We start from the raw sequence: 22979 nt of genomic DNA, 5'->3' as shown, positions 1-22979 counted from the left end.
GCATCATGGAAAGGATCCCTACAGAGAGAGACCTGGAAGATCCTTTTGGTTTAACCACAAACAGCCGTTATATCGCTCTCTGCACACACACCAGACTCCATTCACAAAAACAGGGATTTTACCTCTCAGAACACAGGAGCTGCTGGTCTCCTGCTGCCTCGATTGGTTAGTTTATTTGGGTAATTGTGTGTTACACAAATATAAAGCTGAATCTGAACTAACCCTTTAAAACACCAAAGTCACACAATAACAGAAACAAACTAATTGTTCGTGACATCGGTGGATCAGCAACAACTGTGTAAAATGACTGTTTTTGTCAATAAAGTCTGGTGGCTTTGAACTGATGATGATACTCTTGTACTTTTACTTCGTTATGAGTATTGTCACATTGTTATATTGGTACTTTTACTTAAGTACAGTTCAAGTTTTACGTTTTACCTGAGTACGTTTATGTGTATATGTAGATACATAAAAAAAAGAGAGGAAGTAAACAGATGCATCATACTTAATCATGAAAAGTACAAGTATCAAGTACCTCAGATTTATTCTTGCATTTATGTAAACTATTTTAAGGAGCCATATTTGTGCATCATTCCCATCATTTCTGGCTCCCGCTGTTACTTTTCTGCAGACCACACAAACACAACACTAAATCCTGACCAATAAACAGTGACTATAATAAGAGGCTTTAATGTCTGGGGACGTCTCGGCGGCGGAGCTTCAAAGCCGCAGGGTGCAGCAGAAATAAGACGGAGATAAAAAGCACAGCTTGTTGTCCTGCTGTTTACTGTAGCTGGACTCTGAGTCATTTCCTTTGAGGTGACGGCTGCAGAGGAATGTGACTTTCTGCTGATCAGCCGCATCACGTTATCTCAGTACGCCCTAAATGGGCAATAAAAAAGTTCACCTCAACTGTCCGAAGCAAAGGCCACTGATTCTGGTGAGCTGGTCACATCCTGGTTAGACTTTCACGTGTTTTTGTTCAGGCTGAAATACTCACCTGGTAAGATTACAGGAGGCAACATGGTAGACAAGATAATTATTTATACAACACATTTCATACCCAAAGAGTACACAGGTGAAAGCTCTGGAAATAAACTAATAGTAAAATAATAAATAATAAAATAAATTAAATAATTGATAAAATAATAATAATTAAAAATACAGTAAAAAAAATCAACAAAAAATGAAAAATAGTAATAATAAAAATAATAATTACATCACTAAATCAAAAGCACCAAAAACAATTTAAAAATTAATAATAAATTAAAAACAAAAAATTAGATATAACAATATATTTGATTTATTAGATATAATAAAACAATGAAAATATAAGAATAAAGATCTAAAAAAGACCAAAAAAGTAATAATAAAATAAACCATAATAAAAAAATGTAAAAAAAAAAAAATAGTAAGGCTAAGTAAGAATAATAAAATATTAAAAAATACTAATATTAAAAAATAATTCCAAAATGCTACTGTAACACACTATGAGGACAGTTCACCACAGAAACTTTACACAAAAACATTTTAAATTCTGACCTTGAACATAAAACAGTGAACGGCCATTAAAGGGCACACGATACATCTGTGAACTCTGAACTGTTATAATCAATAAACCAGGCGGCTCGGCAGCACTAAGAACTAAGAACTAAACATCTGCAGGGAAACAACAGAGATTTGAAAACCTGCTGCAGATCAGAAAACTTTGTCCAACAGTTTGAATGTTTTTTTTCTTCCTGACCTTTTGTTCATGTTTCTGCGCCTCCACAAAGGGCCCTCTCTGCTGCGGCGCTCCCTCGCCTCTCAAACGGGAGCTGTCCGTCCGGTGACGCATGACATTTGTATGACATTACCGGGGTCAGCGCCCACGGTCGAGATGGTCGGGGCGATGAAAGGGAAGAGGGTCGGGGCTCTGGACAAATCTTGAACTTCGGCCCTGCAGGAAGAAAGCACGGGTCACGTGTGCATCTGCAGCCAGTGGTCGGCCATATTGAGCTCTGTGGAGCCACTGTTGAAGAGGGACACAAAGAGTTTCATATCGAATCAGTCACTCCAGCAAGGGATCCAAAGGAACAGGAGCACGTCCTCAGAAACACCAAGGAACTCATTTAAAGATCTTTTTTATTCTTTTCGTGTGATTTAAATACTCGCTGGGTCTGAACTTCTCCCCCAAACTCACTTATTCACTTTTTATGTTTACAACCAAGAGCAAACAGATTAAAAGGCCCGAGATCAAAGTCCTGACAAATATCTGTAAAACACTCAAATGTCCTGGTTATGATATAAAAACACAAACAATCCATCTGAATCCAGTGTTGATCAGTATGCTAACAAAAGTTAGCTGTCAGTGTGCAGTGTGGTTAGCTGTGAGTATGCTAATGGTGAGCTGTCAGTATGCTAACCATTTTAGCTGTCAGTATGCTAGTGATTAGCTGTCGATATGCTTATGGTTAGCTGTGCAAATGCTTATGGTTAGTTGTGAGTATGCTAACAATGGTTAGCTATCAATACGCTAATAACAGTCAGCTGTCAGTGTGCTAACGGTTACCTGACATTTGTGCCGGTTTGCCGTTAGTTGACATTTTTGTGTCAACAAGCAACTTTTTGGACGAGACATTTAGTGTCCAAACCAAAATGGTGGAGCTAGAGGATGTCGGTTGATCCCTAAAGTCTGACGTGGAGGTGCTAGCTAGGCTAAAAACACAGGGGAGCGCATTACTTGGTTGGAGTTGGGACTGGACAGCTCACTTGTGGCTTATAAGAACTTTGTTTATTATATTAAACAAGAATGTGGGCAAAACAATGTGAAAGGAAACTAAACCATTACAGCGACGATGACGACTCTGCCAACGCCATGCCTAAACAAATCAGACATCACCGGGCAGAAAGGAAACTCTTATCATATTTTAGGCACGATAAACAAACATGAGTGATGGAGCGTTGGTTCCTCTGCTCTATAGCTGAGCCTCTGCATCGCCAGAGAGGATACAGGTACCGTCACACCTCCGCGAGCCAACACAAACATGGAAACCTCATCCCTGCCCGAGCAGAGCCGGAGGGAGGCGTCCTTTTCCTCCCCCGCCAATCCCCCTCTGATTAGCAGGAAAGGGTCATCGTCCTCTGACATCTCTTTGTCTCTGCAGTATTGACGGAAAGCGCCGCCACTTCGCCGGTCTTCTCTTGACCCGGCTCGCCGTGACCTCAACACTCCTCCAGGAAGAGTCCTCATTGTCTTTGTAGCCTGTAAAACACCGTCCTGGATATTTTTTCCTGTAATATCACCTAAATACTTTGAGGATCTACCGACGTATGAAGTCACGTATGCACATTTTTTTGTTTTGTTTTGTTTTTCAGCTGCTCTTGTTCTCATTCCCAAACAGGCCCCCCTCCCTCCCAGATATATTTAACATCTGAGGATGGTTTTATCCTCTTTAAGCCATGAAAAACACAACATCAGCCAACTTTAGCTTCAGCAGCAGCCTGGAAGTAACATAACGCACAGAAATCACAGCGGGGTCTCACGATTGGAGACGACGAGGGCCTTCAAAGCCGTTCGAGGACGTCACATCTGCCAGTTCACACTGTAATGTTGCATCTTGGGTCCTTTGTAGATGACAAATGGCAATTTAGAGTAAAAAAATCTGTGTAATTATGTGGTTTTATGTGACTTTTATTAGACTTCATGGAAAGTTTACCCCAACGACCACATTTTACGGCTCTTCCTAAAATCCTGTGTGTCGTTTCATGCTTTAAAGTTCACGTTCATGAGTTGGTCGTGTTTTGTGAGTTGATTCCCTGGACGCTATCCTCAGTCCTGTCTGTGTGTTGGCGGAGATTGGAATAACAGGACAAATGCCGAGTAGGATGTGAGCAGCCCAACTTTGACCTCCATCTGCAGAGTTTCCTCTCCACTCTCCCTGGGTGGGACTCCCCCCAGGCTGCTAAAACTCACACATATCCAATGTTCCCCAGTCGTGTCTCCAATTATGCCTTCTCAGACGGGCTGTTGTGTTTCTCAGAGGTTAGGGACCCTCGTAGTTGAGGGTTTGTTGTCATTGGGCTGCGGCCACTGGAGATATTAATCTGCGGTCATGGAGCAGGAAATCAAAAATAAGCTGAAGAACACACTGAATTAGTGGAAACAGCTAGATAATCCACTTTCTCCAAAACAATAAAGTAACAGACATGTTTCTCAGAAAACATCTGAGATCATCCACACAGAAGAAAAACAGTTTAACACAAGGCATTGTGGGAAGCCGAGCCTTGCCGGCATTTCTTTAGCAGCTTTAATTTGAATTTCCCAAAACGGTAATGCTTAAAGGATAACTAGCTCATTAGCTCAGAGGAAACAGTAGACCAGAACTCCCATGCTGAGCGAGGTAAAATTCCTGTTTTTGTGAATGGAGTCTGGTGTGTTTGCAGAGAGCGATGTAGGGATCCTTCCCATAATGCTCAGCAATAAGATTCTTTACTTGAGTAAAAGTACCAATACAACAATGTGAATACTCATACCTAAGTAAAAGTATAACAGTATCATCATGGGTTTAAAGCCGCCAGACTCCATTCACAAAAACAGTAATTTTACACAGTTGTTGTTCGTCTGCAGCTGTCTCGATCAATCAGTTTGTTTGTGTTATTGTGTGAGTTTGGTGTTTTTAAAGGGTAAGTTCAGATCTAACATAATATTTGTGGAACACACAACAACCCAAACAAACCAACTGATCGAGGCAGCAGTAGAACAGCCACTCCAGTGCTCTGCGAGGTAAAATTTCTGTTTTTGTGAATGGAGTCTGGTGTGTCTGACTATTAGAAAACATCATCTGGGAACCATGAATATCTGTACAACAGATTGTTGCAGTCTTTTGAGTAGATGTTGAGGTATTTTACAGGTACAGGAAACATCAGAGGGTCATTGAACTCATCAGAAAGTATCCTCTGGGGACCTTGAATATTTGTAGCTAATTTTATGACAATCCCTTCAACAGCTGCTGAGATTTTTCAGTCTGAACCAAAGCTGAACAACACTCTCTGTTTATTTCGGGACGCTTTGCACAGATGAAACATCCATTTTGGGTTTGACGTGCAGCGACACAAGGACACGGAGACGAACAAGATCAGCATGTGGCTTGAATTTGCCTGGTTGGCAGAGTGAAGCACTTCCAGCCTTCGTGGAGATCAGCGGTTCAGTCTGATGCATCGCTCAATCCCCTCAGGAAGCGTGTGCACCAGTGCAGGCAGAGGAAGTTTACGGCTGCTCCACAGATCTCTGTTTACATCCTCGCTAGGATGCACAGCAGCTCTGACTTTTTTTCTTCCTCTCTATGTGTGTGTCATTAAACGAGCCATCAAAGTATGTCCACTAGAAGTGCTTGTTTTTGGCTCATTTTTTTATTCAAAGTGTGTGACAGCATTATGGAAAGGATCCCTGCAGAGAGAGACCTGGAAGATCCTTTTGGTTTAACCACAAACAGCCGTTATATCGCTCTCTGCACACACACCAGACTACATTCACTAAAACAGCAATTCTACTGAGGAGAACATGGGAGTGCTGATCTACTTCTGCCTCTATTGTTTAGTTTGTTTTTGTTATTTTCTGTTACACAAATATGGTGTTGGATCTGAGGTAACTCCTTAAAACACCAAAGACACAAGATAACACAAACAGATCGAGACGGCGGTAGACCAGCAACTACTGAGTTATGTGAGGTAAAATAACTGTTTTTGTCAATGGAGTCTGGTGGGTTTGAAGGGAGTGATTTAACGGCTGTTTGTGGTTAAACCAAAAGGATCTTCCAGGTCTCTCTCTGTAGGGATCTTTTCCATGATGTTTTCAGACACTTAGAATAACACTCTGAGCCTGTCTGTGGCTAAAACAAGCACTTTTAGTGGACCTACTTTGATCAGACGCCATTTCCTTTTAACAATTACATTACAGCTCTTGCAGCTCATTTGTTCCCGGCTGCCCGTTTGAACCCAAATCATGTAAAAATGGGGCCTGGCTTTAAAAATTCTCCTTTATGACTGTAAACACATTTGTCTCGTTTAACAAAGTATATTTTCATATAAGTTACAAAATGCCTTTTTGTCCCCAGAGACACAACATTACAAAAGTTTCCTGTCTTTGAATGGTGGTGGTCTCTCAGATGCAATCTATCTGAAGATAAGGAGATTTGCTGTTTGCTTTAGTGGCGGAAAAATGTCGGATTTGTTTTCTCTTCTGCAGAGTGTTTGGGATTTGCTGTTATCTCCATCATGTTTTACACGCGGCAGTGAAACGGAGATGTTCTGGCAGCCCGGCACACAATGGCACAGGGTTATCAGCGGTGTCACCTCGGCTCGTCCCGCAGTGAAACCCTCCCCTCTGTTTCTCAGGGAGGCCGTCCTGCTCCGAAATTTGTTTTGCCTGTAGAAAAAGGCACGTCAGCCGGAGCCGTAACTCCCACTGAGGACACGGAGGTCGTGATCTCTGTATGAATGGAAGTCTCCATTTTCATTTTTCACACAAAGACGCCATTTAGATAAGTCGTCTCAAGTTCTTGTGCTCAGACTCCTAATGGAGATCTGGGATTTCAAATTACCCCTTTTTATTTATTGTCTCTCTCAGTAGGAGAATTCCTACAAATATAATAGGAAACTAGGAAAAGACCTCCTCCGAATAACAACAAACTATTCATCTAAATCTACCAGTCAAAGCCGTTTTAATAGTTAAACTGGATATTTACAGCAGATGTCCGTAATTCAGTTTGTCTGCTTCAAAAAAGATCATTACAGATATGTAGAACACTCTGGATACCTCATTAAACCACACATCTATAATCCAACGTGACCAGTAAAACTGTCATTGCAGATGATCCACAGATGATATGACTCATGAACGACTACGACCAGAAACACATTAGTTTCAGATGGCAGGAATATTTGGATATTTAAAAAGGTAATAATTAATGTCAAACATGCTCATTTGATACAACAGAAATATTTCCCCAGTGCTATAGACCTCCACTACACACACACACACACTATAGACCTCCACTACACACACACACACACACACACACACACACACACACTATAGACCTCCACTACACAGACACACACACACTATAGACCTCCACTACACACACACACACACACACACACACACACACACACTATAGACCTCCACTACACACACACACACACACTATAGACCTCCACTACACACACACACACACACACTATAGACCTCCACTACACACACACACACACTATAGACCTCCACTACACACACACACACACACTATAGACCTCCACTACACACTGACACACTGACTAACTAGCACACACACACACACACTATAGACCTCCACTACACACTAACACACTGACTAACTAGCACACACACACTATAGACCTCCACTACACACTAACACACTGACTAACTAGCACACACACACTATAGACCTCCACTACACACTAACACACTGACTAACTAACACACACACACTATAGACCTCCACTACACACTGACACACTGACTAACTAGCACACACACACTATAGACCTCCACTACACACTAACACACTGACTAACTAGCACACACACACTATAGACCTCCACTACACACTGACACACTGACTAACTAACACACACACTATAGACCTCCACTACACACTGACACACTGACTAACTAGCACACACACACTATAGACCTCCACTACACACTAACACACTGACTAACTAACACACACACACTATAGACCTCCACTACACACTGACACACTGACTAACTAGCACACACACACTATAGACCTCCACTACACACTAACACACTGACTAACTAGCACACACACACTATAGACCTCCACTACACACTAACACACTGACTAACTAGCACACACACACTATAGACCTCCACTACACACTAACACACTGACTAACTAGCACACACACACTATAGACCTCCACTACACACTGACACACTGACTAACTAGCACACACACACTATAGACCTCCACTACACACTAACACACTGACTAACTAACACACACACACTATAGACCTCCACTACACACTAACACACTGACTAACTAACACACACACACTATAGACCTCCACTACACACTAACACACTGACTAACTAGCACACACACACTATAGACCTCCACTACACACTGACTAACTAACACACACACACTATAGACCTCCACTACACACTAACACACTGACTAACTAGCACACACACACTATAGACCTCCATTACACACACACACACACACACTATAGACCTCCACTACACATTAATCTTCTGTCTGTTATAGTTTTTATTTTTCATATAGTTAAATACAGATAAAAATGAATGAAAAGCCCAAAAGTCTCATTGGGGTTTGGTAGAGGTAACCATGGCAACGCTAACTTCCTTCATCCTTGATATCCAGGATGTTCGATCCGGATATTAATGAGAGTCCGAAACACAAAGAGGTGGATTATGAGCCGCTACATAGATGTTAAAACAGAAATTAAAGATATCTTTTTCTTAATTTTCTTTAATTGCCCTTCTGAATAGTGAGAAGACAGTTTGTCGTTATGGATCTCCAAAGTGATTGGTGTGATTAAACGGTCAAACGGTTCGTCTGCGTCAACAACCTTCATCAGCGAGTCGCAGGATTCACCGACATCAGCGCCTTTTTTATTTTGGCTTCATTCAAACCTCCAGTTTTCCTGAATCACAAAGTTCGTGTACTGAAACCGAACGTGTGACTGAATCTAAATCTAACTCAGAGTTAACGGTGAAGTGACCTTTGCGGAGGTCAAATCTGATGTGAGAGCTCCTTCCTCCTGCTTCCATGTTGATTGTATGACCACAAAGGGAGCACGGTGTCAGAGGCACACACACTGATTGGGTGTGCTCCCTCCATTTGATCTCTTTTGTTCCCTCAAAGAGGCAAGAAGATCCTCTTTTTTCTCTCTTGTTCTCTTCATATAGAAACGGGTAATGAAACAGATCATTGTGAAACTCGCTTCACTTCCTTCCCTTTATGTTCGCAGCACAAGCACGACAGGGCATGAAATACATCCTCCTTCAGGGCCGTGAAGCTGTTTTATCACACGTGTAGAGGAACAGACTCCATAAAGCCTTTACTTCGCTCTTTAAAGGGGCATTTCACTGTTTTTACACAAGAAGTTCAGTTTACTGGGCAGAAAAATGAGCTTCTCGGCTTGTGAAAACAGTTGAATAGCATCTCATGTGGCTGATTATGTGCATTATGGGAAATGTAGGATCCAGTGTTTTTAGTGGTGGACACAGGGGCGGCCATGTTCTTGCGCATTTGCAACCAATCAGAGTAGGTTCACTAAAAGTGCTTGTGTGACATGCTCAGGTTGTTGTTCTAAATGTAAAACTACCTGTAAAATCCTTTTTTGTTTAAACACAAACAGCCGTTATATCGCTCTCTTCAAACGCACCAGACTCCATTCACAAAAACGGAAATTCTACACAGGAGTTGTTGGTCTACCGCTGTCTCAGTCAGTTACTTTGTTTGTGCTATTGTGTGACTTTGGTGTTTTAAGGGGTTAGTTCAGATCCAGCACAATATCTGTGTAACACACAATAACACAAAAAAACCCAAAGTGATTGAGACAGCAGTAGACCAGTAACTCCCAGGCTCTACAAGTTAAAATTACTGTTTTTGTCAATGGAGTCTGGTGGCTTTGAATTGCGTACAACAACAGCTATTTCTGGTAAAACCAAAAGGATCTTCCAGGTCTATCTCTGTAGGGTTCCTTTCCATAATGCTGTCAGACACTTAGATTCCAATCATTTTTGTACCTTCCAGTCATTTTAATCTCTAAATATGTTAATATGGGGCCTAAATTTAGAAATACAAAAGAATTAGTAGAAGGTTTTAATAAAAAAAAGTTAATTTTGACAAAGTAGGCCATTTTCATTGCTGTAATCTATTAATACTGCCTGATAAAGAGCAGCATCTCCAGGATGAAGCAAAGAAAAGTCTCATTAATGATCCTGCAGAGCTCAGTGGGAACCGGGCCGCCGTGACAATGTCTGACGGAGACGGTGGGAACCGAGGTCACACAGGGCCGGGACGGGGTTTTCTCAGGGAAAATGACTGAGCGAAAATTAAAACAGTGGCGAGAAAGAAGAAAGACGAACGACAACAACAACAAGATTCTCCACAACACTGCGGTCTGGTTAAGTAGGTTGCGAGAACTGGGTTTTCAAAAAGCAACCAAACTGTGGTCACCAATTTACGGCCTGACAGTTTACTATGTGAACTCATATGTGGAGGGTGGAGGAGGGCAAAGCTGCTCCCACTGTGAACCACAGAGGATGAAAAAAAAACCAATTACATGTCATTTCTAAAGGTGGATATGTGTGTTATTCCACTGCCACCTGAGAAAAGTAGTCCCTCTAAAGTGCAGTAGCTGTTTACATACCACAGCGTATAAGGGCAAAGAGGTAGAGTGACCCGCCACGCCTCGTTTATAAAGAGCTGCCCCCGAAAATCAAAGCAATCTGTGCCTTAGACACAGAAAACACAGTAACTGTCTGCAGGTCACGATGAGAAATAAGATCCACCAGAGGAGGCGAGATGGAGGGATCGATTACTCCAAGTTTCCCATGATCCCGCCTCTCTCCGGGGACCGCGAGGGTCTCTCAACTGTTATTATCACCGACGGGAGCCACAATAGGTCAGAGAGATGAGATAACATTGTGAGCGGCGGAGCAGCAGGTGAGAGGCTCAACAGGGCACGATTAGGTGTCCGGGTCCCAGGGTGTAGCGTTGCCTGGGGCCCCGGGGGCCTCGGCCCCGCCATCTGCCGGGGTGAATTCCTCCTGGTGGAGAGGAGGCGCTCGGCGGCGGCACGAACTGTTGCTGTGGGGCGTCGCTTTGGGTTTCTCCTGTTACCTTTCAGAGAGAGAAGTGTTACACTTTGCAGCTCCTTTGTTTCCGTCACAAACACGAGCTCAAAGAACGGCAGGAAACAAAGCGCTGAAACTCCTGGTGTTTGTGTAGTAATTCTGTGTTGTTCTGCTTTTTGTAGCTCTAATCGAGTGTCTGTTTACATCCGGTCATGCAATATAAAGAATTCCTCAGATGAAGGTGGCAGGAGGTCAGAGGTCAAATCCCACATGAGGCCTTCAAGGGCGATAAATTTAGTCAAATACAACCATAGAAGGCAGGTTCATCAAACACTAAATATACTCTTCCATCTTTTCCTAAACTTTTAAGTGTCTGACAGCATCATGGAAAGGATCCCTGCAGAGACAGACCTTAAATATCCTGTTATTTTAACCACAAACAGCCGTTATATCGCTCTCTGCAAAGTCACCAAACTCCATTCACAAAAACAGTAATTTAACACAGATCAGCCGCTGTCTCCATCAGTTAGTTTGTTTGTGTTATTGTGTGACTTCGGTGTTTTAAAGGGTTGATCCAGTGGGAACTCCTCAGGTCTGCGGTCCAGTTTCCTGCGTGTTTTCCGGGGCTCCATCAGTCATCAGGGCGCCCTCCAGGGACGCTCCGATGACAGCCGTGCTGGATGGTTCACACATGACCCAAGAGCGCTGCTGCACGCTAACACCCGATCCTGTGACCTGCACCCGCTTTGATCCGACGCCGTGGTGTAAAACTGGAAACACCCCCATGTTGGACATGCGGCCTGAACACAAGAATATTGAATTAGGAGCTGCAGATCCAGGATGTGTTCTAGGTGAGCGCTGATCAATCAATGCTCGGTTATATCGATGGATATGGAGCTCTGCAGGAACCCACCAAACAAGATTTACTCACATATAAGTTAAAAACCAGCTCTAAATAAACAATCACTCATCAGGCACACATGAAAGTGTGTGTGTGAGGAGGAGCAGCAGCCACATCTGTTAAATCACTTAAAATCAGTTAAGGAGCTCACAGTGCTGCTGCAGATATCACACACCGATAACTGTGACCAGAACCTCTAACCTGAAGGTAATAGATCTCGACACGCTCATTATCCACCATAACTCCTCACAAACCCCCGACAGTGGGCCGCATACCAAACCACACTTAAAATATGGAAGTACAGTTTGCAGGCCGCACACATGACCGTTTGTTTTTGACTGGACGTAGCGGAGCGTGTTTTCCACCAGGCTGTTGTCAGACACCCGTCTATCTTCGGTGCAGGAACAGTGTCCGTCTTTGTGCAGGGCCTGATGACACGTCCAGATGTTTGGACTGACCCCGCACTGACCCTCCGAGGAGCCCACAGTGGCCCTGTTGTGCATCCCGGCACGGAGACACTGGATAGTGAAGGGTTTAATGGTTTTATATTATATCTCAGTGGGAAAAAAACTAGCAGGAGGAAAGTCTGTGGCGCGATTGTCTGGAAGGTCACATTTTACCTTTATCTGAATTGTACAATATAAGCAAACCTGGGCCACCGACGGGCTCAGAGTGTTATTCTAAGTGTGTGACAGCATTACAGAAAGGATCCCTACAGAGAGAGACCTGGAAGATCCTTTTGGTTTAACCACAAACAGCCGTTATATCGCTCTCTGCACACACACCAGACTACATTCACTAAAACAGGGATTTTACATGGAGTGGCTGGCCTACTGCTGCCTCATTCAGTTAGTTTGTTTGTGTTATTGTATGACTTTGGTGTTTTAAAGTGAGTTCAGACCTTGCTCAGTATTTGTGTAACACATTATAACACAAATAAACTAACAGACATAGACAGCAGTAAGCCAGCACTCCCGTGTAAAAATAGTGTTTTTGTCAATGGAGTCTGGTGGCTTTGCTGAGAGCGATATAACAGCTACTGCTGGTTAAACCAAAAGGATCTTCCAGGTCTAGAGATCCTTTCTGTAATGTTGTCAGACACTTAGAATAACAATCTGAGCCTGTTCTTCAGTCCAGACCAGAGGATGAGGAGGATGAAGGGCTCTATCTGTCACAGCTCTTCATGTAATATAGCCTCCATCTGTTCAGCCCATCAGGACTGCTGCTGCTGCTGCTGCTGCTGGAAAACAGTTTGGATGCTGCTGACAGCCTCCAAACCACCCAGAACAGAGGTCCAGCAGGGGATTATACGACCCCCCCCTCCTGCCCTGACCCCTGCTGGGCCACCAGAAGGCCTCTGTTTTGATAGTGACTATTACCCTCATCGGGGTGACCCTCTGAGCTAACGTCCCCGACAGTAGATACACAAGGAGGCACGCCTGTGAGTGTGCTCCGTGACACTGGGTAAACATGTTGGCACAGTGGGGGAATGTGAAGGGAGACGGTTTCAAAGAGTTTCTATAAAAATCTGTTTTAAATGTGAAAATGTCAAATAACCAGGACGAACACATTTCCAACTTCTCTCATTTAACACAACAGGTTTAGTCCACACACGACTTTAGCATTAAACATTTTTATGTCCCATTTTTGTTTCCGTGACCTTCAGAGGACCAGAAAATACCCATGTGCCAAGCAGCCCCGGTCTCCCCTACACAGAGGGCACCTCTCTGACCCCGATGGAGCTCTGAGCCTCCCTCCTCCTCATCATCACCTTTTGGCGATGCCTCCAAATGGAACCTGGGAGCCGTGAGGCGGGGAGAGGCTGGGCTCTCCATCTGTAAACCTCACGGGAGAATTACACGCCGCCGTCTGGCGAGGATGAGAGGGAGGGCCTCCTGTAGAGGGGGGCGCCCTCGGAGGGAAGGAGGTGGGAAGAGAGAAAAGCTGCAGCTGCTAATCACTACATGATGAACCACTTTCTCCTCCTCACGTCATCACCTGGTGGTCCGAACCCACTGGAGCACGAGGAGAAACCTCATCTGCAGCATCGTTATGTTAATGGTGAGGCTGCAGAGTGTGTGTGTGTGGGGGGGGCAATAAGGACACATGCAAATGAGTCAGCTGATGAGGACAAAACAGGACTGAGATCCACGATGTGAACGTGTGTTTGTTTGGCTCTTTACGTCATTTGAGGTGTCCGTTATCAGGAATGAATGGACTCCGTGTCGTCCATTCATTCCTGATAACAGACAGCTCACCTTGAGCATCATCTCACCTGAGCCTGTTCTAGTCAGACCTCCACATACAGGAGACCTTTAACAGAAACAGATTAGATTATTTTATTGTTTTATCTCTGTTTCCTGTTTGATTCACCAGGTTATGCATGTGCTGCTGCAGACTGTGTAAATACAAGTGATGGCTTGTCTGACGTGTCACTTTAACAAACACAGCAGCAGCAGAAGTTTTTACCCTCTGACATCAAACAGGCGTCTGCTGCCATCTGCTGCTGGAGCCTCTTTATCTCAGAGGAGGAGAGAGAAGACCTTTGTTTTACTGTTTGGTTGTGAGAAAGAGGTTTTTATGTGTTAGGATAAATAACTGATCACATGAAACGAACACTAAATCCTGCTAACACTTCCTCTTTCCACAGACATGATCTGAGTAAGTAAAGTTTATTCACAGAACAAAGTCACAGAGTGACTTTAATAAAAGTAATAAATAAGATCATAAAGACTGTAAAAGAAACAATCAGCTATAAGAAGGAACAGATCTAATAAAACACACAAATGTTTGACAGCAGGAGGCGAGAAAAAGGCCAGTCTGAACAAATAAAAGCTGCTTTTTAAAAGCATCAACTGAGACTGCAGATCGAATGTCTACAGGAAGGTGGATCCATAATGTCGTGTTGTGAGTTGATCTGCTGGACCTGGTTAGAAAAAGTGAAAAACAGATCAGAAAAGTGTTCCTTCAGAGCGACAGGAAGGTGAAAGAGGAGCTTTTGGTCTTTCTTTACAAACTCTGGGCTGTTTTAGTAAAACTGGAGACTGTTTTTAGCAGCAGTGAACTTTTCTCCAGATTAAACAGATCTGTGAGCGAAGAAATGCTTTTATTTTGAAATATTTTACTTCCTTCACCCCTTTGAGAAAATCTAGATGCCTGTTTAACTCTGACAAGCAGCATGAAATCTAAATATTTACATGAAAAAACATAGAATTTAATAATTAACATGATCTGCAATGTTCAGACCAGAAACTAAACTGTGTCTTTATTCAGAGAGTCTTAATCTGACGGTCCAAATCAGCTCCAGATTTAATCAATAAGCAGATTAATCTTCCCGTTTCATCAATGTGCAGCGTCACATCATGGACGAACAAAACGTCTCAGTTCGCTCAGATTTTAAAGAGAAAAATTCAAAAACTTTCCAGACTAAGAGCCTTTTTCATCATGTTACTATAAATAAAACAGTCACCAAATAAGACGATCATTTATTTTTGCATATTAAGATGTTTAAATGAAACTAGAGCTCGTAAATCAGTTTCTCCTGATGTGTTTTTGAAACCTTAAAATATTTAACCAGAATTATTTGATATTTCTACTTGAAAAGAAACAATTACTTGATTTTCTGAATAGTTGCAGGTTTATTTTCAATCAATCAGAATTATTTCAGCTGAAAATCAGGCATTTTCCCCAAATATATTTGAATCCAAGCGTAAAGATTAAAAATTTAAGTGTGCATCTACACACATCAGCAGGCTGAATTTAAGGCTTTAAGACTATTTAATCAATTGTTTAAATTGAATTTAAAGCCAATTTAGCAACAAAAGTGAAGATTAAATGTGAAAAGTCACCCTTTTCTGTGCAAACACATGCTGTCAGTTCAAAGTGGAGCAAAATAAAACCAGGTTACCATTGGTCCAAATATTTATATTCATGTAAATATATATTAAATCACTACAGCTGCAGATGTCTGAGGCCAATTGAGCCGGTTTTTTTTTTACATGAAGTTAGTTGAAAACATTTTTAATATCTTCCCAAACAGAATTTAACACTAATCAATATTTATTAAGGCATTTTATTGGTAAATGTGAAACGTTAAGAGTTTCAGGACCTGCAGTCGCTCCGTTGACATCCAGTGTTTTCCAGACTTTAAATGAATGTGTGAAAGCAGCGTGGAGGATGTTGACAGACGAGAGCAGAAGGGATTTAAACAAGGTTCTTTATTTAACAGACGAGTTCGCCGACAGCAGCGTTCCTGTTGCATCTAAAACTTCTGGAACTGCTTCTTGGCTCCGGCGGCCTTCGTCACCTTGAGGACGTTGAACCTCACCGTCTTGCTGAGCGGTCGGCACTCTCCGACGGTCACGATGTCTCCAACTGTGACGTCTCTGCAGAAAAACACCAGAGTGAAGGTGGACGTTAGCGGAGAGCTGAGGCCACGATGAAGGTTTCCCCGTTTAAGGAGGTTTGTGAATAAAAGCTGCATCAGCGTTCGCCAAAAGGCAGAATCGTCAGAGCTCCTCGAGCTTGGAAGACCATCGTGAGAAAAAACATCATTTGCAGCAAATGATTAGTTTGGCAACTTAAACGTAACGAAGAGAAATTTAGATGACAGACCTGTTTTAGAGTAATTACATTCTTTAAGGTTTTACACAGATCGAAATTATTTTTATGTGTATTTATTCAGTTTTTATTGTCCTGTTGCTGAAGCGAGGCCACGCCCACAATGATTCTATTGGTTGTAAAAAGTTGAATGAAAAATCTAAGCACTAGAAAAATTAAGCTCAATATTTTATTTTCCAGACTTTTAAAGGTACATTTCTTGCCAACCAACCACAGGATGTACATAAGAAGTGGATGTAGCCAATGTGATGCCCCGTTGGTTTGTGGGTCTGACATTTTCAGCCCCCCTCTGATTGGTTAGTGATCAAGTAGCCCCACGTTACCTGAAGCAAGGTGACAGGTGGACAGAGATGTTCTTGTGCCTCTTCTCAAAGCGGTTGTACTTGCGGATGTAATGCAGGTAGTCACGTCTGATAACGATGGTCCTCTGCATCTTCATTTTGGTCACCACACCTGTAAACCACACACAGGGGGGGTGTTTAGTTTCACAGCCCGACCGAGCAGCTTCCTCTCTGAACACTCAAACCACTGAGGACTTGGGGAAAAAAGGAAATAAGTTGTTTTCTATTTAATAAGATTGTCACTCTGCTACATCAGTGTTGCCGTTAGGCAGTGTCGTCAGAGCCCAGAGGGCTTGGAAGACCATCGTGAGAAAAACATCATTTGCAGGACAGTGACAAGAAAAAGAGTTTCTATGGAGTAAGTTAACCAGTTAAGACACCAGGTGTAGTTTCACCTGCGTGTGCAGACATGTGTTGATATACAGCGAGGAATAGTAGAAATAGTGTAAACTTGTGCTTAATATTCACAATACTGAGTGGACATCAAACCCACGCAGAGCTGGAACTAAACAAACTCACAACACTATTCACTGCTCGCTCTGGTTTCTGGATTTAGTGTTAAATACACAAACAATCTCAGTACAGTTTTGTATATTTCTCAGTTTGATAAACCACTTTAGGAGCAGTTATATTAAAACAGTGACGTTTAAAGGGACACCAAACAAACCAGTGTGCAGATCTACTGCAGAGTGTGACACTGACCAGAGAGGATACGGCCACGGATGGAGACATTTCCTGTGAAGGGGCATTTCTTGTCAATGTAAGTGCCATCAATAGCCTGTTGGAAACAAGAAGAGTTTAGTTCAGAGTCCCTGCTCTTCGTCACCACTCAGCGGTGATAACAGGTCATATTAATAACTGCATCAGTGTTGCCAAAAGGCACTATCGTCAGAGCCCTGCAGGCTTGGAAGACCATCGTGAGAAAACATCATTTGCAGCTGACAAGCGGCTCCCAGAGTCTGGGTGGTTCTCTGTGGGGGTAAAGTCACCTCTCTTGGGGTTTTGAAGCCCAGTCCCACACTCTTGTGGTAGCGGGGAAGCTTCTCCTTGACCTCCTTGCCTCCATCTGCGACCAGAACACGCTTCTTGTTCTGGAAGATGGTGGGCTGTTTCTGATAAGCCCGCTCGGTCTGTGGAAGGAGGAGGACATGATCCAGGTTTAGTTAAGGCCAGAAACCACGTTAACTTCATCATCCACGCTTGGTCTGCCGGGAAGACCCGTTCACTTTAACTTCCTCTTATTGAGGAGGTCACCCTAACTTTAAACTACAGCTTACAAAGATCATATGGGAAATGTTTCAATGGGAATAGCTACCGTTTGTCGTTTAAACAAAGCAGCAACTTGTATTGAAGAGGTTTTAACAGCTAGCAGGCTAAGCTAACAGAGTTAGCATTGGTGCTAGCTCAGCGTTACACGCGGGTATGCAGAATGGCAACAACAAACACCAGATTTAAAAGCCTAAATGTGGCTTTAAAAGGCTCTGGGTCGTGTATGAACAGCATATAAAGGCTCATCCTTAATTTGTCCGGATAAAAGTGTTCGTTAAATGTAAAAAATATCGATTTAAAGTCACCACGCCGTTTTCCTGGACATACTTGTGCGTCCGCCATCTTTGCCAGCCGAGTCGTAAAGAGGCCTGTGAATGCGCGCGACGCACGGAAGAGCCGAGACACCGGAAATGACGTCTGTGTAAAGGCGAGGCTCAACAGACGGGTTCAACACAGATTTTATGTTTTTGTTCTTGGGTTTTATTGAACTGTTTATGTATTGGAAAAGTAAATAATGTAAAAACAACATTAAAGTGATTAATCATCTGTTTTGGAGTCCAGGCTCTCCTAAAGCGTCGTCAATAGGCGGAGACGCTGCGTTGACTAGATCTATAAAACACAGCCGACAGCGGAAGTGCTTCTTTAACACTACATTAGCACCATCAGGCTGATGGGAGATCAGCACATCTGGAGCGCCGCAGCCCTCCGCGCCTGCAGTTACCGCAAACAAATAAATTGTTGTCACATGAGTGTGCGGAAGTAGTTTCGATCTAAACAGACAACAAGATGGCATCGCACCCGGGAGGAGGCGACCAAGGTACCAGCTAGCATGGGCGATATTATACCATTAAATCGACTGTGACAGTGTCGCCAGGAGTGTCGTGGACGTAGATAAGCCGACACTCTAGCAGCTAACTCTTGATTTGTGGTGGTAGCTTGTTTGCTTGCTAGCAGTGACGTTAGCTGAACTGAGAGTTAGCAAGGTGGCTAAGCTAAACGTTAGCCGCGCTAGCACTTACTCGGCGTTTTTATGGTTAGCTTCGTTAGCTGCCCAGATAGCTGTACAGGAGTGAGTTAGCAGATATCTGTGGGCAAAACCGAAACCTAGATATCAGAAGTTCAAACCTTTTCACCTCGTAAATGTCCAAATAAATGATAGACAGACGTCCAGTGTTCAGTAGCCACAACAGAGACAAACTTCGGCCAGTTAACAGGCTGTGGACTTGATGTGCTGTTGTCTTTGTGGGCTTTAAACGCCTTTTAAGACATTAAACACACTAAATACATCAGTTGTATGAATCTAAGTCAGCTAACTGTGAAGTGTGGCCTCACATTCAGATTTAAATTACAGTAAACATACATTTATAGCAGCTCACATCCTCCTGCTATTCACTCATTTAGCTCTAATAAGAGATAACTGATTGTAAAAAGAAAAGTTGTATCAGCCTTTTGGATGATTTAACACCGACCTTTGTCTTTCAGGGAATACTAAAGAGCAGATACTGGAAATAGGAACTGTTTTGTTAAAAGAGTGAGTATTTACTGCACAGTTCAGCCTCTTATTGTTTCACTGTGGGTTCACACAAGGTCTGGAAACTTTGGAAAATGCTTGAAATGTTTGGGGAAGCTTTGAAATTTACTTGTACTAATTGAAAAGGGGTTTAATTTTCAACATAACGTGATGTCCTGGCAAATATTTAATAATCTTGTTATATATTTTTCACAATTACAGTAATATGAACAATCTAGATGTGATAAAGGCTCCAAGAGTCTGGAATCTTTGGCTTAGACACCTTGAAAATGTCTGATGAGTCAGAGTCAGATGATATTTGTTGCTGTCTGTCTGCGGCTCCTGGCGTAGTTTCATCTTCGAGCGGGTTCGGCGGCATGGAGACAGCAGCACCGCAGTGACCCGGGCTCAGCTGGGCGGAGGAGAGCTGTGTGACCCCAACCACAAGAAGCTCGGCCAGTGCCTGCAGCAGATCGGAGATGAGCTGGATGGAAACATGGAGCTCCAAAGGTGGTCTGCCTGTCCGTCCGTCTGTCCGTCTGTCCGTCTGTCCGTGTCACTACCATTCATAATGTGTACTGTATAACTAGCGTCCCTAATCTCTAAATGTTGTTCTCCACAGGATGATAGAAAACTCCGCAATCCTTCCCACAAAAGAGATGTTTCTGAAAGTTGCCGTTGAGATCTTTTCAGATGGAAAATTCAACTGGGGCAGGGTGGTGGCGCTTTTCTACTTCGCCTGTAGACTCGTTATCAAGGTAAGTGAAGCAGCTCTGTTCTCTGATCATAAAAAAACATCAGAATTATTAACTGATTAAGAAAGACCTTAATCGAAAAGTGGTATGGTGTTTTTTTTTTACACATTTTGGGTTTGAAGTGACTGGTAGATACTAAAACTTTGGGAATTTGTCCACTAGATCGTCTCAGCCAGGCAGCAGTAAAATGTCGCGGTTCAAAGCCACCAGACTTTATTGACAAAACCAGTAATTTTACCCCACAGAACACAGGAGTTGGCTGATTTACTGCTGCCTTGATGAGTTAGTTAGTCTTGTTATTTTGTGTTACACAAATATTTTGTTGAATCAGAACTCACCCTTTAAAACACCAAAGTCACACAATAACACAAACAAACTAACTGGTCAAGACAGCAGTAGATCAGCAACTCGTGTAAAATGTGTAAAATTGCTGTTTTGTGAATGTAGTCTGGTGTGTGTGCAGAGAGCGATATAACGTCTGTTTGTGGTTAAACCAAAAGGATCTTCCAGGTCTCTCTCTGTAGGGATCCTTTCCATGATGCTGTCACACACTTAGAATAACACTCTGAGCCTGTCAGTGGATCAAACAAGCTCTTTTAGTGGACCTACTGTGATCAGGTGACGTTGTCCCAAAGGATTATAGATTACAGCCTGTTTCCTGCTGCAGACTGATCTACTGGACCAAATCCAAACGTTCTGATACCTACGAGTCATTTTGAACCCTATTAATGTAAAAATGGGGCTCAGGTTTTAAAATCCATCCTCTAAATCTGAAGCATCCTCTGTTCACACCTCCTCAGGCTCTTGTGACCCAGGTCCCTGATATCATCAGAACGATAATCAGCTGGACGATGGACTACCTCCGCGAAAACCTGATCAACTGGATCAGGGAGCAAGGTGGCTGGGTAAGGGACTAGCTAACGGACTCGTCGTTTCTTCCTTAACGCTTGTTTGACGGATGCTAACGTTTGTGATTTTCTTCTTTTTCTATTTCAGGAAGGGATCCGTTCTCACTTCGGCACTCCCACATGGCAGACGCTGGGGGTTTTCCTGGCCGGCGTTCTCACCACCGTCTTGGTCATTCGCAAGATGTGAGGCGACAGTGAGGAGCAGACGGACGAACTACGACTGAGGGGAACAACTGGAGGAGAACAGAAGGACGTGAGGGCAGAGCGAGCGAGTCGAACAGGAAGAGCTCGTAATTTGGACTCGACGAGCCGCTCTGCGTTTCTGCCCCCATTTTCATTTCCCAGAATCGGGAGTCGGACTGAGCGTACGGTACCCATGATCCCTCTGCCGCCGAGGAAGTGAGCGCTGCGAGATCACATGCACCAAATGTGGGGGGGTTGGAGAGTTTGTCAGACTTGAACGGTGAATGCATTTTAAGTAATTTATTTTTTCTGGGTAAAAGTGGAAAAAAAAAAAAAAAAAGAAGTCACTGCATTCTGTTTTGTCCCCTAAAGACTGAAGATTTCTGATGAAGTTTAGTTTCCTCTCTGCATCGTTTTCATGTTCGTTTTCATTTTAGCGTTTCTGATCCTCCCACTCTGTTTATCTGCCGTCATCATCATCATCATCATCATCATGGCGTCTGTACGCTGGAGAACCCACTCTCACTCGTGTTTGTGGGTGTTTACTGGTGTTACGTCTGCGACCATCCGCTGGAAATGAACACTTTCAGGACGGTGGTCGCATCCCGTCGAGGTGCAGAGACTATTTTTGCTACAACGATTGTTAGATTCACCAAGGAGACGACACAGATGAAGAGAAACGACACCTCCTGATGAGATTTGGGCTCAAACAGCCCCAAATAATAAGAATTTCTCCCGTGAACACACAGCTCAGCCTTATTTCTAATGTTTATGATCAGCGTGAATCATTAAATGGTTAAACAGTCAAACGGGATCTCAGAAAAACGCCTCGAAATTAACATTCAATCCTACGCTGCCTTTGGGCTTTCAGACCGGTATTATGACCTTAATGTGGCTCCCACTTTATAAAAAAAACACCCTGTTGTTTTCGTCTGTGTTGTGAACGGAGCCACGTGTTTCCTGTGGTCGGCGCAGAAAGCACCGGATTGCTCACAGATGCTTTACCTCACTTCAAAGTACTGTATTTTTACGTGATGGATCCAAACAGTCCTATCTGCTTCACACAGAAAACGGCTTTTTATACATTTTTCCTTGTTTTGTCAGTGCCTTGGTGTTTTTGTTCCTTTTTTTTTTTACAATGGAATCACTTTGATAAACTTCTCAAATTTTCATCGTTTTCTATCACATTTGTAAAACTGAAATTAGTTTCCAGTCTCCCTGAAAACCGTTTTGCAGTGAACTTGTATGTTTTACAATGGATAATAAATCTTTTAACTCTTTCTGTGGCTCTGAATATTTATGATTTGTTAATGAGAGGATTATGTTCAACAGGCACTAAGAAGGAGGGAGTGTTTAAGACCATTAAAGCAATAATAACTTTACAATCTTTCCCATGGCAACTCCATCAGCTCATAAATTAAATCTTTCCCAATACTTCTTAAGACGTTTCAGCCTGACTGCTGGCATGCTACATAGAAGGTTGTGATCATAGTAAACATTATAGCTTAGCATCTTCAAACACACCAGACTCCATTGACAAAAATAGTCATTTTTATTTTCAAAACACAGGAGCTGCTGGTCTACTGTTGCCTCCATCGATTAGTTAGTTTGTGTTATTGTGCGTCATA

The 22979-nt window shown here is 42.9% G+C and overlaps 3 protein-coding genes and 3 non-coding genes across 6 annotated transcripts in view; 1 reads left to right on the top strand and 5 right to left on the bottom strand.

Annotated features, from left to right (window-relative positions):
- The window catches only part of gosr2 (golgi SNAP receptor complex member 2), a 184419-nt gene continuing 161440 nt past the window's right edge, over positions 1-22979 (bottom strand). Inside the window, exon 7 of the transcript XR_011585580.1 lies at positions 1-122. The gene's annotated coding sequence lies outside the window, so the exon portion shown is untranslated. The remainder of the gene's footprint in view (positions 123-22979) is intronic.
- On the bottom strand, positions 15968-18359 carry rps11 (ribosomal protein S11). Its single transcript, XM_070848130.1, has 5 exons — positions 18323-18359; positions 17716-17856; positions 17429-17504; positions 16709-16838; positions 15968-16150 (listed from the first exon to the last, which is right to left on the bottom strand). Exons 1-5 carry the CDS (start codon positions 18335-18337, stop codon positions 16027-16029), a joined length of 486 nt encoding a protein of 161 aa, XP_070704231.1. The 5' UTR covers positions 18338-18359; the 3' UTR covers positions 15968-16026.
- On the bottom strand, positions 16239-16324 carry LOC139217410 (small nucleolar RNA SNORD35). The gene has a single exon (XR_011585620.1). It is a non-coding gene; the product is annotated as a small nucleolar RNA SNORD35 (small nucleolar RNA).
- On the bottom strand, positions 16970-17053 carry LOC139217408 (small nucleolar RNA SNORD35). Its single transcript, XR_011585618.1, has one exon. It is a non-coding gene; the product is annotated as a small nucleolar RNA SNORD35 (small nucleolar RNA).
- LOC139217409 (small nucleolar RNA SNORD35) lies at positions 17581-17663 on the bottom strand. The gene has a single exon (XR_011585619.1). It is a non-coding gene; the product is annotated as a small nucleolar RNA SNORD35 (small nucleolar RNA).
- On the top strand, positions 18748-22629 carry baxa (BCL2 associated X, apoptosis regulator a). The gene is made up of 6 exons (XM_070847564.1): positions 18748-18812; positions 19478-19526; positions 19857-20015; positions 20128-20263; positions 21061-21165; positions 21257-22629. Exons 1-6 carry the CDS (start codon positions 18782-18784, stop codon positions 21353-21355), a joined length of 579 nt encoding a protein of 192 aa, XP_070703665.1. The 5' UTR covers positions 18748-18781; the 3' UTR covers positions 21356-22629.

Source organism: Pempheris klunzingeri, chromosome 17 (genome assembly GCF_042242105.1).
Source record: "Pempheris klunzingeri isolate RE-2024b chromosome 17, fPemKlu1.hap1, whole genome shotgun sequence".
NCBI lineage: Eukaryota > Metazoa > Chordata > Actinopteri > Acropomatiformes > Pempheridae > Pempheris > Pempheris klunzingeri.
Note: the sequence above shows the minus strand (reverse complement) of the source record. Positions and strands in the feature narration are given on the sequence as shown.

What these genes read in the sequence shown, in the direction of transcription:
- rps11 (XM_070848130.1), bottom strand. An exon ending in CCGTGGCCGTATCCTCTCTG is followed by an intron (nt 16,839 to 17,428) that starts GTCAGTGTCACA and finishes TGTGGTTTACAG; the next exon opens with GTGTGGTGACCAAAATGAAG. An exon ending in CACCTGTCACCTTGCTTCAG is followed by an intron (nt 16,151 to 16,708) that starts GTAACGTGGGGC and finishes GTTTTTCTGCAG; the next exon opens with AGACGTCACAGTTGGAGACA.
- baxa (XM_070847564.1), top strand. Translation starts at nt 18,782, where the DNA reads ATGGCATCGCACCCGGGAGGAGGCGACCAAG. An exon ending in CCCGGGAGGAGGCGACCAAG is followed by an intron (nt 18,813 to 19,477) that starts GTACCAGCTAGC and finishes TTTGTCTTTCAG; the next exon opens with GGAATACTAAAGAGCAGATA. An exon ending in GGAACTGTTTTGTTAAAAGA is followed by an intron (nt 19,527 to 19,856) that starts GTGAGTATTTAC and finishes CTCCTGGCGTAG; the next exon opens with TTTCATCTTCGAGCGGGTTC.